This window comes from Semicossyphus pulcher, unplaced genomic scaffold (assembly GCF_022749685.1).
Source record: "Semicossyphus pulcher isolate SPU_LCO1_2020_fin unplaced genomic scaffold, fSemPul1.0.p SCAF_2, whole genome shotgun sequence".
Classification (NCBI taxonomy): domain Eukaryota; kingdom Metazoa; phylum Chordata; class Actinopteri; order Labriformes; family Labridae; genus Semicossyphus; species Semicossyphus pulcher.
In genome coordinates, this window is record NW_027211693.1 from 14,481,452 (window position 1) to 14,498,293 (window position 16,842).

A 16,842-nucleotide genomic window follows, 5' to 3' on the forward strand; every position below is an offset into this window, starting at 1 on the left:
CTATCAGTTAATTTAAGAAGGATTTGTGTTGAGCTTTTTAGTGTCAGGAAATACTAAGAGTTTTTCTTTATCATGTATCACCTTTCAGGGGATAAGTTTGTTTTCATAAGATTTTTCTATTTGTAGGTTGACAGCATTATGTAACGCTATTATGATAAGTTCTTAATTTTCTATATTGGCCTCTGTAATCATTATTATTTCAAGTAAGAGAACTTGTATTTACTTTGCTCCATTAGTGCCCCTGACAGGCCTGGAGCACTTTTGTTGAGAGGACTGAAAATGCAGCGTTTTTCTGTTGCATTAGTTTTTTTGGTTTGTGTTTTTGACTTTGCATAATCAGCAAACACGCTGCTAAAACATAAACAATGCATTTAATTTCATTTTTCTTTTCATTTGCAACAAAGCTTTGGACTTTGGTGTTGGTGTTTTTGAACTTGCATGATTGATGAATTGCAGCCCGTTTCCCCTGATGGGAATCTTTTGGGCCGTTGCAGATATTTGCCCTTTATGGTAACATTAAATATATATAGCCCAGTTTTTAAAACTTCCACTGTGTAAATACTAAATTGATGTTAAAATGCATCCATCCCCTGCATCCCTGGACTCATGTTGATCAATTTGTTCTGCAGATAGTACACCTGCTACAAAGAATCCAACTTTCACTATCTACAAACCAGCATACATGTCAGTCTTTAGTCCCCAGACTCACCTTGGGCAGTGAGGCTCTTGAGCCAGAGCTCTGTGTAGTCATCGTCAGCACTGTGGTGATGCCCAGACCCACTCTGGCTGGTGCTGCGTCCATGTTGATCCAGAAAGACACCCAGGAGAGGATGACGATGAGGAGGGAGGGGATGTACATCTGGATCAAGTAGTAGCCCATTTGACGTTCCAGGTGGAACTTGACCTCAATGCAGGTGAATTTACCTGCAGATGCATGACAGTTTTGCTTACAGACAGTATTGTTTTTCTAATTTTTACATGCCTATGGAGAAGAAGTGATGTACCTGTGTTGTAGTGCTTAGTGCAGTAGCCCAAATCCTTCTCCTCTTTTAGCACAAACTGGGGGAGGGTGAGATCATCAGCCACCTGAACCGGGTTCTCCGACAGCCACTCAAAGATCAGGTCGTTCATGGTGTAACCAACTGTGAAAAGAGAAGAGAGGAGGTGAGGGGAGGGAAAAAAAGTGAGAAGAATGGTAGCAATAAGTAAGAAATGTGTCATCTTGTGTCACGTTATCTTAGATTATATAGAGTAGAACATGAATAATCTCATTCTCCCTCCTCTTTCCATGCATCTTGCACAGAATGTCAGGCGTTTTTGCATGAATTGTTAAGATGATGCATGTCATTATTTCCTAGCATGCATTTTACTATTTTACATTTAAAAAATTACTTTGACTTGTCAAACAGGCTAGTCAGAAAAGGTGCTACAAGTTGACATCCAAGCAAGGCTGCGTATTGGATATTGACTAAAGGGGGAACTTTTCAACCACAGGATCATTAACATATTAGCAATTCGTGTAGCTGTCAAAATTACTGATAACATTTCTGTTCAATCTATACCTCTAAATACTGCATTAGCGGTTTAATGTTCTTACTATCCCTCTTGCAATGAGCCTCACCCCCGTTCTTCTTCTTAACCTAATTTCTTTTCTCCTCTACAACCCTAACTGGGCTCTTGTTACCACGGTATAAATTCTATGCATGACAACATCGGCTAATGAGACTCAGAAACCGAGAGAGAGAAGAAAACTTGGAAGATTGTGCTCATATGATGTCGCTTTTGCCCATCTGTCCAGCTACCAGCTTCCCTCTGCCATCATGTTTGTCACAGTAAAGGTCAGCCGCCACAGCTACAGTCATGTTGCAGGGATTGTTTGAAGGTTACAGAAGAAAAGGGGGGCGATGGGGAGCAAGTGGATATACTGAGCTGATTAGTGTATGCACAATACTATCCATGTGCATTAGTATAATGTACGAACGTTACCATAATGGAGTCTATATTTATTTATTCCAATCAATAATTATTTTGCATGATAACACGGTTGATTTGCGTGCACCTTTTTAGGGGTTGGCACTCCTTGACACATCCACCTGATTAGAAGCGCATTAAAAATGCATGCCACATGCAACAACAAAGCAGGAATCCTCCCACATCTGTATAATACTGATGTCTCCAGGGACCCTTTAGGGCCTGGGTTACAAGACATCAATTATTCAAGATGTTATACCCTATCCCGCACCACACGGCTGAAAAAAAACAACACAGCTGAAACACACTTTTCTTGTTCACGAGGAGAATTCACTGTCATTCACACATCCCGCTGGGACAAGCGAGGAGAATACCAATGCTTCCCTAAGATAATATAGCCGTCTTCTTTTCCTCTGCAGCTTAGAGGCGTCAAACTATAATTGACATAGTGTTCAAGGTGCAATAAAATAAATGAATTTCACAAGGCTGGAATCTCCTAGCAGGGTGGAGTAATGACTGGAAATGTTAAAAAGAGGTTCACCTTACAAAAGGCGCTATCTTAATGCGGCCGGTTATGCTTCTGATTTGCTGTCGTGCCTTTCACTTAGAGTTTCGAGGTTACTGGACACTAATGGCTCACGGCAGAGCGGAGTGGTATAAGCTGAATATATGGGGCTTTGATGTGTCAGAATAAGGCTGAATCTTATGGTTGCTTCTATTTTTATACATCTATATAAGCCCGTGGCATGAAAGGCCAGAAAAGAAGATTGGCCTTGGCTCTTTTAAACCTCAAAGATAACTCTTTTTTTTTTTTCACCACTCGACTCCCTCTCTCTTTCTCACATTGAACAGACGGTGTTTCCACAGCTCCGGCAGTGGCACTAAAACTTAAGATGTCCTCTTTAACATCGAGCTCTAGCCAAGGTGATCGCACCCTTGGGTGGTGTACTAGCACTTGTCAACACAAGGCCAAGTATCCTCACTAGGCCTTTAATCAGAAATTATTACGTCTTCTCTAATGGCACTGAGATGTGATACACTTACCCAAAAACACACACAGGACTGTTTACGCACACATTTGTTCCCCTCCCTTTCCCTCCTAAAGGGTAAAACGTCTTTATATTTTTGTTTTTATGCTGCATGCCTCCCCCGTACACTAAATTTATTGGATTTTTTATCTGTTTGTCCCTGGGTTAATTTACAGAAATAAATCATGCTGCCTCCTGTACAAAGAGGGAGTAACTAGTTCTATACAAACACTGCCTCTTGTTCTTATTGAATCAGATAGGCCTAAGGACAACGGTAGAGATACCAGCATTCAGCTTGACTTGTTTATTTGTGAGAAATGCTTCTGAAAAGGTGCAGTGACTTCACGATACGAGTGCTCCTTCATCCCTTTTACTAGACTTAAACCCCTTTGTCCCTATGACGAGAAATTAGGTCACCTCTAGGCACAGGGGGTGGGTCACATATATAATAAAAGGGACACAAAATTAAAGTTTTATTATTTATATCCTGGAAATTGGTTTCATGAGGGCAGATACTATCTCTGCTAAAGGCAAAGGAAGAACAGTGGAGAGGATAACTCTCCTGCTGCGTTTTTATCAGTGTAATTACATTTCAAAAGGTTTCGAATGTCTTTTGTACATTACTGGAACTTTTATAATGCATTAAATGAGCTGTTAGTGTGGACAAGTAGCTATGTACTTTTTGTTGAGCCTCACTACCCCTTACTCTTGATACTACACAGCTTTCTGTCTCCTACAGTTTACAATCAGTATGGAGCGTTTTTCCCTTTCAAAATTCGGACACTGGTAGATAAAAACAGGCTTTTTTTTTACCTTTCTAGTTTCAATTTTGTTAGACAGTAGTAGCTGGCTGGCTAGCTAATTAAGCTAACATAAGCATTCATGAGTTGATTGAAACCCTTGCCTTTCGGCTGGAGTTGATGTTTAGCGCTTACTCATTTTAAAACGAGCGCCTCGTAAGACAAGATTTTGAAAAGGAATTACAGTTCACTCCAAAAAGTGAGGAGAGGAATGCCTATTTTAGGGCGAGGACTAGCCTAAGCTAGCTAACATTAGCCTTAAGTCTGACCAAGTAGGCTAGCATCCATGACCATCCATGACCGTTTTTTGTCAGCCCTACACACGGGTCTGTGTGTGACTGACTGGCTGACTGAGTGACGGTACTTTCACAGCCGTAGAGAGAGAGAGAGACTTGCGACATCACAATGGCGGACCTCCACAGATGCGACTCTCTGTCTACATGGCTCTGGATACTTTGTTCGGGGAGTAGGCGGGGCTGCTCCTCCACTGCTTGTCTGCTGTCCTCACCTACTGTGCGTCTGCAGCAAAAAGCGCACATTGACCTGATGCGATCAGCCACATACTAGGTTTTGACCTAGTCTTGTTAATCGTTACTCCACAAAATTAGGTTAAGTGAAACGTCCGTTTCATTGAAAATGCTGTTACTGTAAGTAGTGAGCTAGTTAGTACAACATGCTAACAGTCTTAGCTTCCACACTTTTGTTCTAACACTTTCGCAAGGTTTGTCACCTGACTTTCTAAAGGATAGTTGTTGCCTCCCAAAAAAAGGATCCTAATTGACCGTACCATTCTTTACGTGTTGGTTGCACTACATGTTATAAATGTATGTACTGGCACCACAGTGATGCAGTTATTAGGCTGTGATTATCTTTCTGTAAGAGCACACTGCTCAATGGACACCGCTTGAAAGGAACAACATGAAGAGAAAGCTGTGTTTGACAGGCCTGCTGTGCCTGCTTGTAGTGACTAAGCTATTATTAGGCCGTTAATGTTCAGGGAAAAGGTTAAGCATAATGAAAAACCATGCTAATTATGCATTAATAAATAACCACCAATACCTGAGATGCAATCAGAAAAGTTAAAGGATCTAATCTACATAAATGGACTTTAATAATGTGAATATCACCCCCAATTTATGATACAGGTTATATACCAAGGTTAGACGCTTTATATGCAAGGCAAAGAGTAGAAAATAGGGGGTGACATAAAAAGAGGAAAGTGAGACAAAAGGAGGAACAAGAGAAGAAGACTCACAGCTTTCAAGCTGCATGGTACAGGTCTGAATGTCCATGGGGAAATTCTTCAGGTCCATAGGGCAGGACAGGGTAAGAGTCAGCCTGAGATAGAAAAGAAGATTGGAAGAGAGAAGAGAGCAATAAGGGATGTCAAAAGGCATGAAAGGGAGAAGATACCAAAACACCAGGAGAAATAACAGGTTAAGAGAGTAAAGGAATGGTGAAATACATCAGTGAAAAGCTGCTTGTCTCTTCAATGCAACAAAATCGGACAAATTAAAAATGTAGAGATTTTCCTTTAAAACAGTAGATTGGAAAACATATTGATTAAGTTACTCTGCCATTTCATGACTTGTCGCACTACAGTAATTGCAAATTAATTGGGTTAGGGCTCCCTACTTTTATTTGTTGTGGTGTTGATGCATTAAGCCTTCAAGAACACTCAAAGCAGAGAGAGAGAGGGAGAGAAGGGGGAGCTATTTGGGACTGTCTGGAGGAAAGCTGTGTAATTAACTGCTGTAATGCATCGCCCAGAGGCGAGACGGGAGACGCCAGCAGTATACACACAGGCACCCATTTGCTACTGTGTTATGATGACACAATATCTTTTTCACCGGCTGAAGAACAAACTACAAACACCCAAGCGATTGACTCCCCAAACATTGCACAAATTACATCATGTCTTTTGAGCACAAAAAGATGTTTACTCTATAATTACACAACATAGTTAGCAAGCAAATCTAGAGGATGCAGTGAATCAGTGAAATGAGGTGGTGATTATCTGTATTTGCAAAACTGTGAGTCAGAGACCAGAGGATTTATGTTGTACTCACTTTTCCCAAAGCTGTTCCCACTTTGCAGTCATCAAACATAGAAAAATAATTCAATCCTATTAAAAAGTCTCAAAACTTGCTTTGAAAAATGATTAAAAGTTTGATTTTAAACCAAATATTTTGCAGAAAAGCACCCAAGAGAGAGCTTCTGTCGAGGGGGGGAAGTGTGTTTTCAAAGGCAAAATTGTCGCTCTAGAACCAAAACAATGTCGCCCCTTACATGTGCAACTACTTGGTTGCTCAAATACCTTTTTCGGCACATTTAGTCCACAAGAAATAGGTTTAAAGTTGTAAAATATATACTGTGACACGTAAGGAGGGTCTAGGAAGGTGTTGTCTCCTTCTGTCTGAAGGTTTAATAAGCGATCTGCTCGCTTCCCATCCAGTAGAGTGACATTATACAAACACACTTGCCACATTACATTTCCGTCCATTTTTTCCATGCCTGCATCCAGTTAGTATTTCTGTGACCTGTCGACACACTAAGTGGGTGGAAAGGTGCAGTAGGTGGTTCTGTCATTGGCAATTTAGCAATTTGCTGCAATTGTGGTCAAGAGTCATGGTTGATTTGCTTGCCACCTGCTCGTTTTAACGACCTAGTTACTTTTTTGACCTTTCAAAAGTCACGAACAACATTTATATTAACTTATACTGCAGCTACATCTTGATCAACCCACTGATGTCGTGCCGAAACTGACCATGCCATCCCTCTGTGGCTCCGACCTGGCATCTTTAGATCTTGTAAATATAATCTTTAGTTACCTGATGCTGTAGAGAACGCTGCCATCTTGGAAAATCCGCAGCAGCTTGTTATCAGTGGTGACCTCGTGGAAATTGGCTCCTTTCTCGTTCGCAAAGAATAAATCAGGCTTCCAGATAGAGTCCAACATGGATGGGTCCAGATCAAGGGAGTCATCTGGGTATTCTCTGTAGGCCAGGCGGGGGTCGTTCCATTTCTGCCGTAGAAATACATTGAGCCTGTAGTCCTGTGGAAGAACTCAGGGTTGTTAATGGGAAACTTGGCACCAGTGAAGGTTAAAGTACAGATTGAGAGGTTATAATTCGATTGTTCTGCAGTCGTGATTTGGTGGAAGTTGCTACTGGTCACTACTGGGAAGTCCATTCCCACTAATAATGAATATGAGCAAGTAGAGCTGTTGTACCATCCATCCATCCATCCATCCATCATGAAATGTGTAACATTCTGCCTTTATGAAGGAATAACACTTGAAAGTCTAAACCTACATATTTTCTTTAGCTATTTAGTAATGATATAAACTAATTGAAAAAGAACATATGCCATACATATTATGCAATCCACTGTTGTATATTTAGCTGTGCATTGTCATACTGTTGGGTATCGTGTTCACAGTTAACAAATGGTCTTGGAGGATTTGAAACAGCCAAATGGTTGATTATAAATAAGGGCACCTCGCCAAGGCCACAAGCCCAGAGCCAAAAGTGTTCCTTGGCCAACTATTAGTGGGGATATATTGCCAATATTTCACAAATTTGATTGGGTAATTGGTAATATTATGGCTTCTTCGTGAGTCGGTGCCGCTATTACTGCTTGCTTATCCAGTCCAAAATGCTTTGTTGCTCCATCCTTCCACCAATTTCCATGAACGCCGGGCCAACGAACAGACACATAAAACATAATTTCCTTGGCAGACGTATAAATGGCATTTTCTCAGACAAATAATGTACTTAAAAATGTTTTGTGTGGATAATAGTAGTATTTAATGCATACATATCTCCCAAACAAAATGACAGTTGTAGGCACTGCAGTTATTTAAGATAATCCATCTTTGTAATGTAACTTCAGTGTCTGTGAATAATAAAAGCATCACCCTTTTTGCAATGCCCCTCATCAGATTTGACGAAGGTGTCTGATTGACTTAGATGGCGTACTGTTCGATCGACCGTTGCAGCCGTGTGATGCTGGTGAGCAGAGGGTTTGCAGTGAAGGCCGGGCCGAGGACGAGACACAATCACTTCCACGTGCAGCGAGCATACACGAGTAATTAAATTGGAATTCTTATCTGTACAATTAATTCGGAATTCATCTTCAGGCATTGTAGATTGTTCTTTCTCTTGCTTGTTCACTTAATTTATAGGAATTAAAACCCTGGTTCTTCCATGCATTCAATTCAAAAGCGTACTTTGGGCTGACCTGACTGCAGGTATGACCATTTGGGCCTCCCCCATACACCTTTGAAACAGAGCACTCCTGTGTTGTGCTGACACTGTAACACGGACTCGGACAGCCATTTTCTCCCCCTAACCCTTAGTCCTCTCTCACATACCTTTTTTCATTCACTTTCTCAATTTTTCATTTTAATTGCAGAGTGGACAGTTCATTATCAGCGTGTCAGTGACCCATTGGTCTCTGAAGGTTGCACTGTTATGCTCCAGGAAACACAGAAATGAGGGAACGGCTTGGCAAAGAAGTTGGGAAGGAAGAAAAAGGGCTGGTGTGTGTCGAGAGTTCTAGCTTAATAAACCCTCCAGAGAAACAATTAAGACCACACAAACCATTACCCAAACTCATGTCTAGAAACACAAACTTCAGTGAGGTTTTTAAGCATCATAAGGCACTTTTTTAAAACTACATTTGCCTCTTTAACATACTTGAAACATTTAAATCTCTCAGGTTTTCTTACCATTGTTGTTTCTGTGATGGACCCAAAGCTGTTGATGAAAATATTGCAGGTGACATTCACAGGTGGGCCTGAGGGGAGAAAAAAACCCAGATGGATTTGACACATCTTTCCCCTTACACGAAATTCAAGACATCACAGTGCTCCACATTAAAAGATACATGTTGTACTTGTAACACTTAAGAGAAAGAAGTCCTTTAATGGGGCTCAGAGACGCTTAACATCAGTTGAAAAGCAACACACTAAAATGTATAGCACACAGAATGAATCACACCCTAAAATCTGTTCTGAAGAGCTGAGATTTGTTGTGAGGTAAAGTATCTCCTCTGGCCTTTTTAACATTTCAGCAGTTTCTTCATTCATTTTCACCCTCACAGTTTCTTGACTTAAAATGCTGCTTTAGCCCAACTGATGCCAGCTCCAGTTCTGCTGTTGACGAGCTTGCTCTTTAAAAGGACCAGGAGAAAGTATGTGCTATTTTCCAGCTTACACTTTCCAGAGTAATTACAGCCAAAACAAAATCTCATTTACTGAGACCAACTTCAAGAAAGTTTTAAGAAGAAATGCTTGGGAAATGACAGCCAACTTTGGGGGCTGTTAAAACTAAGACTAAGAAAGGTCACAGTGTCTGCATACATTTTGCTGCCTGAGAAAAGTGTCTGTGTGCTGTGGCTATATACTTTTAGACTTCTGTTAAATACATTTTTCTCAACATTTACAATATCCTCGAAGAAGCTCTCATATAGCAACACCACTCATAGCTATTCCAACATGGCTAATGGTTTTATGTTTATGTTACGGCAGATTTTGGCGAGGTTTAATGTAGAAAAAGTCAAACCAGAGGGTCACAAAGGATAATCTACTGCTTGGGGTGAAGGAGCAGGTTCATGCATGTCAGGAAGTTAGTTCCAGATTGGCTAATCGATTCTGTCTGCTCATCAACATAGTCAGATATTGGAGCAGCAGCAGCTGTGACATATGGTTCATGAAGGCAATTAAGTTACTTTAAAGTTCCCTTCACCTATGAATGCTACTAGTCACAGGAGCTAGCTAACATGTTAGCAGTCTATGCTTGCTCACCCTTTTGTTGTTCCTGCCACTCTTCCCTCTGTTTCCCTGGAGTTTCAATTCTTCCATGTTTTTTCTCCCACATAAGAAAAATTCAAGATTTCTAGACGTAGTATCACCATGTATGTGTTTTTTTTATAGCACGTACTTAATCCACTTATTCGTCACGTGTTTCTAAATACGGAGTGAGCGAGGTGAGCTGACCCACACACACGCTAAGGCAGGCAGGCAGACAGACAGAGACTGTCAGATCTCGCTGGTGTGATTTGAAAAGAGCAGAATCGCCTCTTGACCAGCATAATTCTCTGTGATTCAACAAGCTAGCAGTAACGTTAGCTTAGTGCTAGCTTAGTTAGCTTATTCTTTGTGTTTCTACCGTCCAGTCGTAGGGTTTGTTTTGTTTCTTTGTTCCTGTTTAAAATCTGATGAAGGTCGGCAGCATTGGGTTGGTAACACACTTCAGTGCTTTTGGCTGTAAAACCCAACCAAACAGACCGACAATTCCCTCCCTAGCGTTCAGTTTTTACAGGAAACACGTAAAAACATGGAATCAAATAGTGACTTTGAAGCCTTAGCGCATGAAGTTCTCTGTAAGAACCAAACACAGACATGATGCTCATTAGTTAGATTCAATATGACTGACATTTTTCAAGGATATCATTGTGCTCTATATCTTTTATGCAACATTAATGAAAGACCACATACCATCTCTGAAAAAATAATCATACAGCACATACACATGGGAATAGTCAGCTGTTTAGCTTTCACAGCACATGTGCTGGTCTTTGTTTTTTCCCTCGTGCTTCTGCTTACAGCTGGATTTTCTTGAGGGCTGCTGTGATGGTCTGCTTTTACACATACTATACCTTTGAAGTAGGGTCTGATGCGGGCATCATATCCGGACGTTTTCCCCATGAGCTTGTCCAGGAAGTCGGAAGGCGACAGCTGTGGTCCTGCCCTGCTGGGGGGCTTTATCTCCTCCTTACAGGAGCTCAGTCTGACGTTACCCAGGGAGAGGAGGGGGAACAAATACAGAGGGAAAGAAAAAAAAGAGAGGGTTTTGGGAAACAGCAGAGGAGTGTGTATGCATAAGATGTAGCAGTGGGGGTGGTGGGAAAAAGAAATAATGAGATTCCAACAGAATGAGAAGCCAACAGCGATCACCAAGTCAGTCATCAGCAAAAAATACCCAGCGGTGGATGGGGAAATGAGGGTGAAAACGATGCAACGGCTCGCCTCAGCTGGCAACTAAAAGCTTATCCATTTCCCATCATGTCTCAGACTTATTGTGCTTGTTAGGCCATAACTATACAGAAGCAAAGCAGACGCTGAGGTAAACTTGTCCCTCTCCTGTGCTTCCCACCGCTCGTGGCTTAGCAGGGGTAAAGCTTGACAGATTGATGGCTCAATTGTAATGCTATGAATGTCACACCGGGGAGAGGAAGGAGTTGATACAAGCTCCAGTGAGGCTCAGACAGCCACTGACAGGAATAACCAACAGGCAAGAGTGAAAGTAAAGAGAGAAAGAGAGATGGAGAAAAGCAGAGGAGAGGGAACATAAGAAAACAAGAAAAATAGCGCTTCAAGCTAGAAAACCCTGGTTCACAACAGATTTGATTTCCTACCGACCCCTGCTGCAGCACAGCTGATTGCACCCCATGCTTTTGATACAATTGTTAACAGTTCATGATCTGTCATGATCTGAAACTCCGGAGTACAGATGGTGGGTTCAGTCCCCTCCGAGGCACAGCTTTGCTGATGTGCTGTGCTCTCAGAAGTGTGTGTAGCCAGCCACTGATCCACCAATCTTACGGCTTCTTAGCTGCATTTAGAGTCGAATAAACCGCACTGTCAGGGGCCGCAGGATCGAGGAATTTGTGGAAGATATTTTTGGAACTTCAAAAGAAAAGCTGAGCCGATCCGGAGAGATCTTCCACTTGTAATGTTGTGTTGGGATTGTTTAGAAATCAAGCTTAAATGATGGATCATATTGACTGCTACATTTCGAGTATAAAGCACAAATATAATGGTATGTTAGCACCATGAGATTTAATCTGTGACTCTGCTCCAACTGTATAAGCCAAAGCCACCATTTCCTTGTAAACTTAGAGTATATGAGGGTTTACTTTCCTGTTTGACATGCCAACATTTTCAGTGTCCTTGCTCATGATTTGTCAATACATCCCAGTCGTCAGATGGAAAATGTCAATTCCTCAGTGTTGTGAATTGACAGCGTCTGTCCTTCGATGTCTGAGTTTGAAAGAAGACAGCCATTTGTATGAATCGATGTTGCGTTGTGTCAGCCATAATAATACTGTAAGACCCTCCATAAAGTGCAGACAGAATCGAACAGTTCTACTGAACACCTTGCAAGGCCGAAGACTGGATCAGGGACACTTCTAACTTGTCCGCCGGGTATCTGTCGGCTGTCAGCACAAAGTACATTTACATTAGGGTCTTGCAGCCATAACAATGCCAGAAGAGGGGTCCATCATCAGGATTTAATGGACAAAGTTAAGGCCAGAACCTTGCCGCTGCAAAGGCAACAGTCTAAATGATCGCATTAACATCCACACACACTTCAGCATCTACTGCGGTATAATGAATGAAGTACCGATCATACCGCTGCAACATCCAGTGCATGCACACACAGTTTATATGTTTGGGTACCACATTTCAATGCCATCTTAAAGTTTCCATCCCTGGAGCCTGCTGCCGGCACTGTACAGCTGAACAAATAATAAAAGCACCCAGCACCTTTGTTGATTTTCCCTGTGGAGCCGTGCACATACAGTCTTTCTTACATTATAAAGCTCAACTCTCATGGTCCCCTGACTCCTCCACTCCAGTGCTTCTGGCTAGAGTCCACTCTGTAGTGATGCTGATTTTACAGTATGTTGGTACCACTTCCATCCCTCTCTCTCACTCACACACATAAACACACACACTCACAGGCACACGGGGAGATGAATTTTCAGCTTCTTACAATAAGCCATTGATAACCAACTGTCTGTGTTGTGCTTGTTTCACAGCTCTACGCAGAACAATAAAGCATCCTGTTTGGTCTCAAGCATGATTTTCTTTGACAGGTGGTCACAGGCTTTCAGAGACAAACAATTGGGACAATCTACTTTGTAGTTTTCGAGGAATATTGATGGATCTTGTTTTGAACACAATGGCATGTTCGATCAGAGATTTGTGGAGGCATTTTGACAGCCGGCTCATGACCGATGAGAGAGGATTATTTACCATTTCTGGTGAGAAGGCAATAAAGGAGTTCACGTCCGTCAAAGAAGTCAGTCTTACCAAGACATGGCACTTTTTTACCACTACACTGTACATTCATGACGAAGAAGATGACGTCAAAACTATTCAGCAACACGCACACTCTCACAGCAGTAAAGCACAGCCTTAATGTGTGAGTCATTTCTGCGTGTCGATGCTAATAAACAGAGATAAAACAACAGCATGAGAACCCTCGGAAAATAAACTGTTATTTCTGTGACTCATCTTGATACTGATCATACGCAATAATCTTCATACTGTACATTTGCAGCATATGACAGAGATATGGGCTTGAAATGTATCAAACAATATTTCCATTTAGGGCCATTCGTTCTGTGTTACTGAGTGTACAGACGACCAAATATTCTCTACGTCTGCAGCTTTTCCTCTTTTCTGGATCTACTGCATCCAATTCAAAGTGTCTTTAAGGATAGCTCGCACCCAATTTCATCCAGTCCAGATACAATTTGCATTTACTACCTGGTAATTCTTGTGTTACGCTTACCAGAAGTTTCTGTGTTTCAGAATATTGTAATGTTTCATGGTAGCTACATTGTGTAGGTCCCCATCTTGCTGCCAAAACAGCCCTGACCCGTCGAGGCATGGACTCCACTAGACCTTATGAAGGTGTGCTGAGGTATCTGGCACCAAGATGTTAACAGCAGATCCTTTAAGTCCTGTAAGTTGCGAGGTGGGGCCTCCATGAATCGGACTTGTTTGTCCAGCACATCCCACAGATGCTCGATTGGATTGAGATCTGGCGAATTTGGAGGCCAAGTCAACATCTTGAACTCATTGTTGTCGTGTTCCTCAAACCATTCCTGAACCATATTTGCAGTGAGGCCGGGCGCATTACCCTGCTGAAAGAGGCCACTGCCATTAGGGAATACTGTTTCCATGAGGGATGTACTTGGTCCTCAACAATGTTTAGGTAGGTTGTACGTGTCAAAGTAACATCCACATGAATGGCAGGACCCGAGGTTTCCCAGCAGAACATTGCACAAAGCATCACACTGCCTCCATTGGCTTGCCTTCTTCCAGTAGTGCATCCTGGTGCCACGTCTTCCCCAGCTAAGCGACGCACACGCACCCAACCACCCACATGATGTTAAAATAATACGAGATAATCAATGTTATTCACTCGACCTGTCGGTGGTCATAATGTTATGGCTGATCGGTGTAGACTGCGTTAAACTATCTAACAACAGGAACTTTAGGAACAACGGCAAACTTATTTTTCACTCTATAAATAAGACCTGTTTTTCTTGCATAACGCTTTGCAGACAGAAATCATAATTCAAGTAAACTCTTTGAGGTGAGGTCTGATGCTGAACTTTTCATCCTGAGCTGTGGATTTGCTTTCCCTCAGGGCCTAAATCACCTCTCAAAAAGCCTTCATGCATTTCTAATTGGACCCCTTATGTGTACAGTGTCATCAGTGATTTATATTCTCATACTGAAGAAAGGCTAAAGGAAGAAACAGCCTCAGTCTGTTTACAAGCGTGTCAAAAGATTCGCTCTTTAGGTTTTTGGTGCGAGCGCTTCTGCTTGAATTTTCGGTCCAGGGCGGCTGCTCTTGACAGAGGTTTCAAAGGCAGTGAAGCGAGTAAAAACAAGCTGGACAGCTACCAAAAACCGATGTCTTTATTGGCAAACTGTGTCTTTTGCAAATGTGTTTGGATTTAAAGTCTTTTGAGGTTAGTGTACTGTAAAACCTAAAAATTGTATCTGTTTCTAGTGACTATAAAACTACTGGTGCAAGTGACTCCTCAGAGTTAAATCACGTGCTGCTTTTGTCTGAGTGATTCAATTATTAAGATGCTCTTTGCTGACATTTAATGAGCCTGACCTTTTGCCTCCCTTTTATTCGAGCATCCGTGCCAGACTGCCGTCGAGAATACACAACGGCTCTTTCTTTCCTTCCATTACAGAGCAAGTTTTGGCTGTCGCTCTCTTGTTAGTAAGGGACTATATTTGGCTTTGAAAGCAGAGCTGATACAAAGCTGTGTACACACGCTTTTAAGTACTGGAAAAACTGAGGTGGTTGTACAAAAGTAGAATTCAAACAGCTGCTCAGAAATGATTTAGAGCCTGTCTTTGGAATATCTCGTCTGCCAGACAGAACAACTGTACGACTGTGTGTTTGTGTCGTCTTTCTGAGCAGGAGACTAAATAGGCACGGAGAGAACATGCTTTTAATCTTTCCAAAGACAGACAAAGTAATCACACACGCTTGCAGATTTAGCACTTTTCTATGGCAGTTCTTCATCATCCATAAAAAGTCAAACTAGTACACTCTTCAACTCTGAGAGGGGAACACTGTTGTGACAAACCTGTCAGGACCGTGCTGTCAGCAGATTAACCATGGGAAGCCAGTGTATGTGTAACTCATCTAAAGAGCTCCTCTGCATTTGATTACTGTTCCACCCCACCTGTCCTTAAGCAGAAATTTAATTCAGCCATTTGTTTTAATCAAAGTATGCGTACACATGACCGATGGTTCAGGGAAACAGCAAGTAGTCAATTTTCTGCTAACATGGATGCATGGGCCACTGTTGGCCACGGTTCCCTTGTTTTCCAATTTTTCTCTGTGCAGAAAGATGCTTCGTCAGCAATAGCCAGCTTTGTTTGCAACCATAGTGAACGATTTTGTTTACTACTGGTGTTAATCCATAATCATTAAGTAAAGAGTCTTAGTAAGAGTGGATACAAGCATCCACCAACTCCAGACAAAACCTCATTCTCAACATTTTTGACTTTCTACAATTCTGTAACGGTTGTGTAATGAAAGTTAGGGAACGATTATAGAAATTTTAAATATGCTATGGAGAGGGTTTGATTAAACAAGATAACAGTCCAACGAGGACGATCACTTTCTAAGAAACTGTGCTGAGATTGTGCTGACGCTTTGTCGTGATGCTCAGCATCTCACACAGCACAAGGTACTCTTCAGCGTCTCCATGAGATGTGCAGGGCTTTTAACTACCTCCAGTACAAACCGCTCTGCTTCAATATTAGAAACTCAAAGAAAGTGCTCTAAGTGACACACTGGAAAGACCGTTAACTCCAACCTGGGGTTGGATTCAGTGGCAGTCGATAGGCCAAAAAACACATGACCTTCAACCATTAGACCTGGGTTTAATGGTGCGTTCCATTTGTACTCGGAAGTCGGAATTTCCGATTTCCCCCCTGAGGTCGGATTTCCGACTCGGAAAGTCGGAGGAACCTCACCAACCCCGACCTCATATCTCCGTGCATCAACAGTAAATGAAAGCTGTAGTATTAACTGTTTATTATCACTTCTGTCCTATTTTTTGTCTCATTAAATCAGCTGTACTCACAGTACTGTCCAACTTCTATCTGTGGACATGTTGTGGACCTCATATTTGTTCCGTAGTTGACTTGTTGTACGGGAACCATAGACTACACTGGAACGCGATCAACTCGGGTGTGACATGATTCCCAGTTCCGAGGTAAATGGAACGCACCATAAGTCCCAACCCAAAATAAATGTTTGACCCTACCCCTTGTTCTTTTTCCTAACCTTAACCATAGAGTTTTTGTGCCAAAACCCAACCTAACACACCATATGTTATAGGAAAGCTAACAGCTTATGTATCTGATATAGCCAACATGTTCCCAACATTATAAGTGTTATGTGGGTTTTCACACCACCGCCTTCTGAATGGATGATTTTGCCTTTGGTCAAAAAAAGGAAGTGATGCGTCATTAATGGAAAAGGACAGAAAGGACTAACACTTAACATTGTCTTTCTACAAAATTATGACCACAATCTCTCCCGACAAGGACAAATAATGTCACTTGAAAGTCATCAAAACTTACATTGGTTTCCCTCAACTGAACTGCGTACTTTAAACAAAAACCCCATTTACCTGAAGCTGTTTTACTGCCTTAACCTAACCTGGCTTAACTATAGCAGATTATGAAATGGATTCATTTT

The 16,842-nt window shown here is 41.8% G+C and overlaps 1 protein-coding gene across 2 annotated transcripts in view; it reads right to left on the bottom strand.

Moving 5' to 3' along the window:
- Positions 1-16,842, bottom strand: part of glra4a (glycine receptor, alpha 4a) — a 51,977-nt gene that overhangs the window by 9,639 nt on the left and 25,496 nt on the right. For both annotated transcript variants that reach the window (XM_069669595.1, XM_069669596.1), the window contains exons 2-7: positions 10,463-10,593; positions 8,532-8,599; positions 6,631-6,854; positions 5,055-5,137; positions 1,005-1,142; positions 710-924 (exon numbers count right to left, since the gene is read on the bottom strand). In XM_069669595.1, the coding sequence (XP_069525696.1) occupies positions 710-924; positions 1,005-1,142; positions 5,055-5,137; positions 6,631-6,854; positions 8,532-8,599; positions 10,463-10,593 (859 nt within the window). The remainder of the gene's footprint in view (positions 1-709; positions 925-1,004; positions 1,143-5,054; positions 5,138-6,630; positions 6,855-8,531; positions 8,600-10,462; positions 10,594-16,842) is intronic.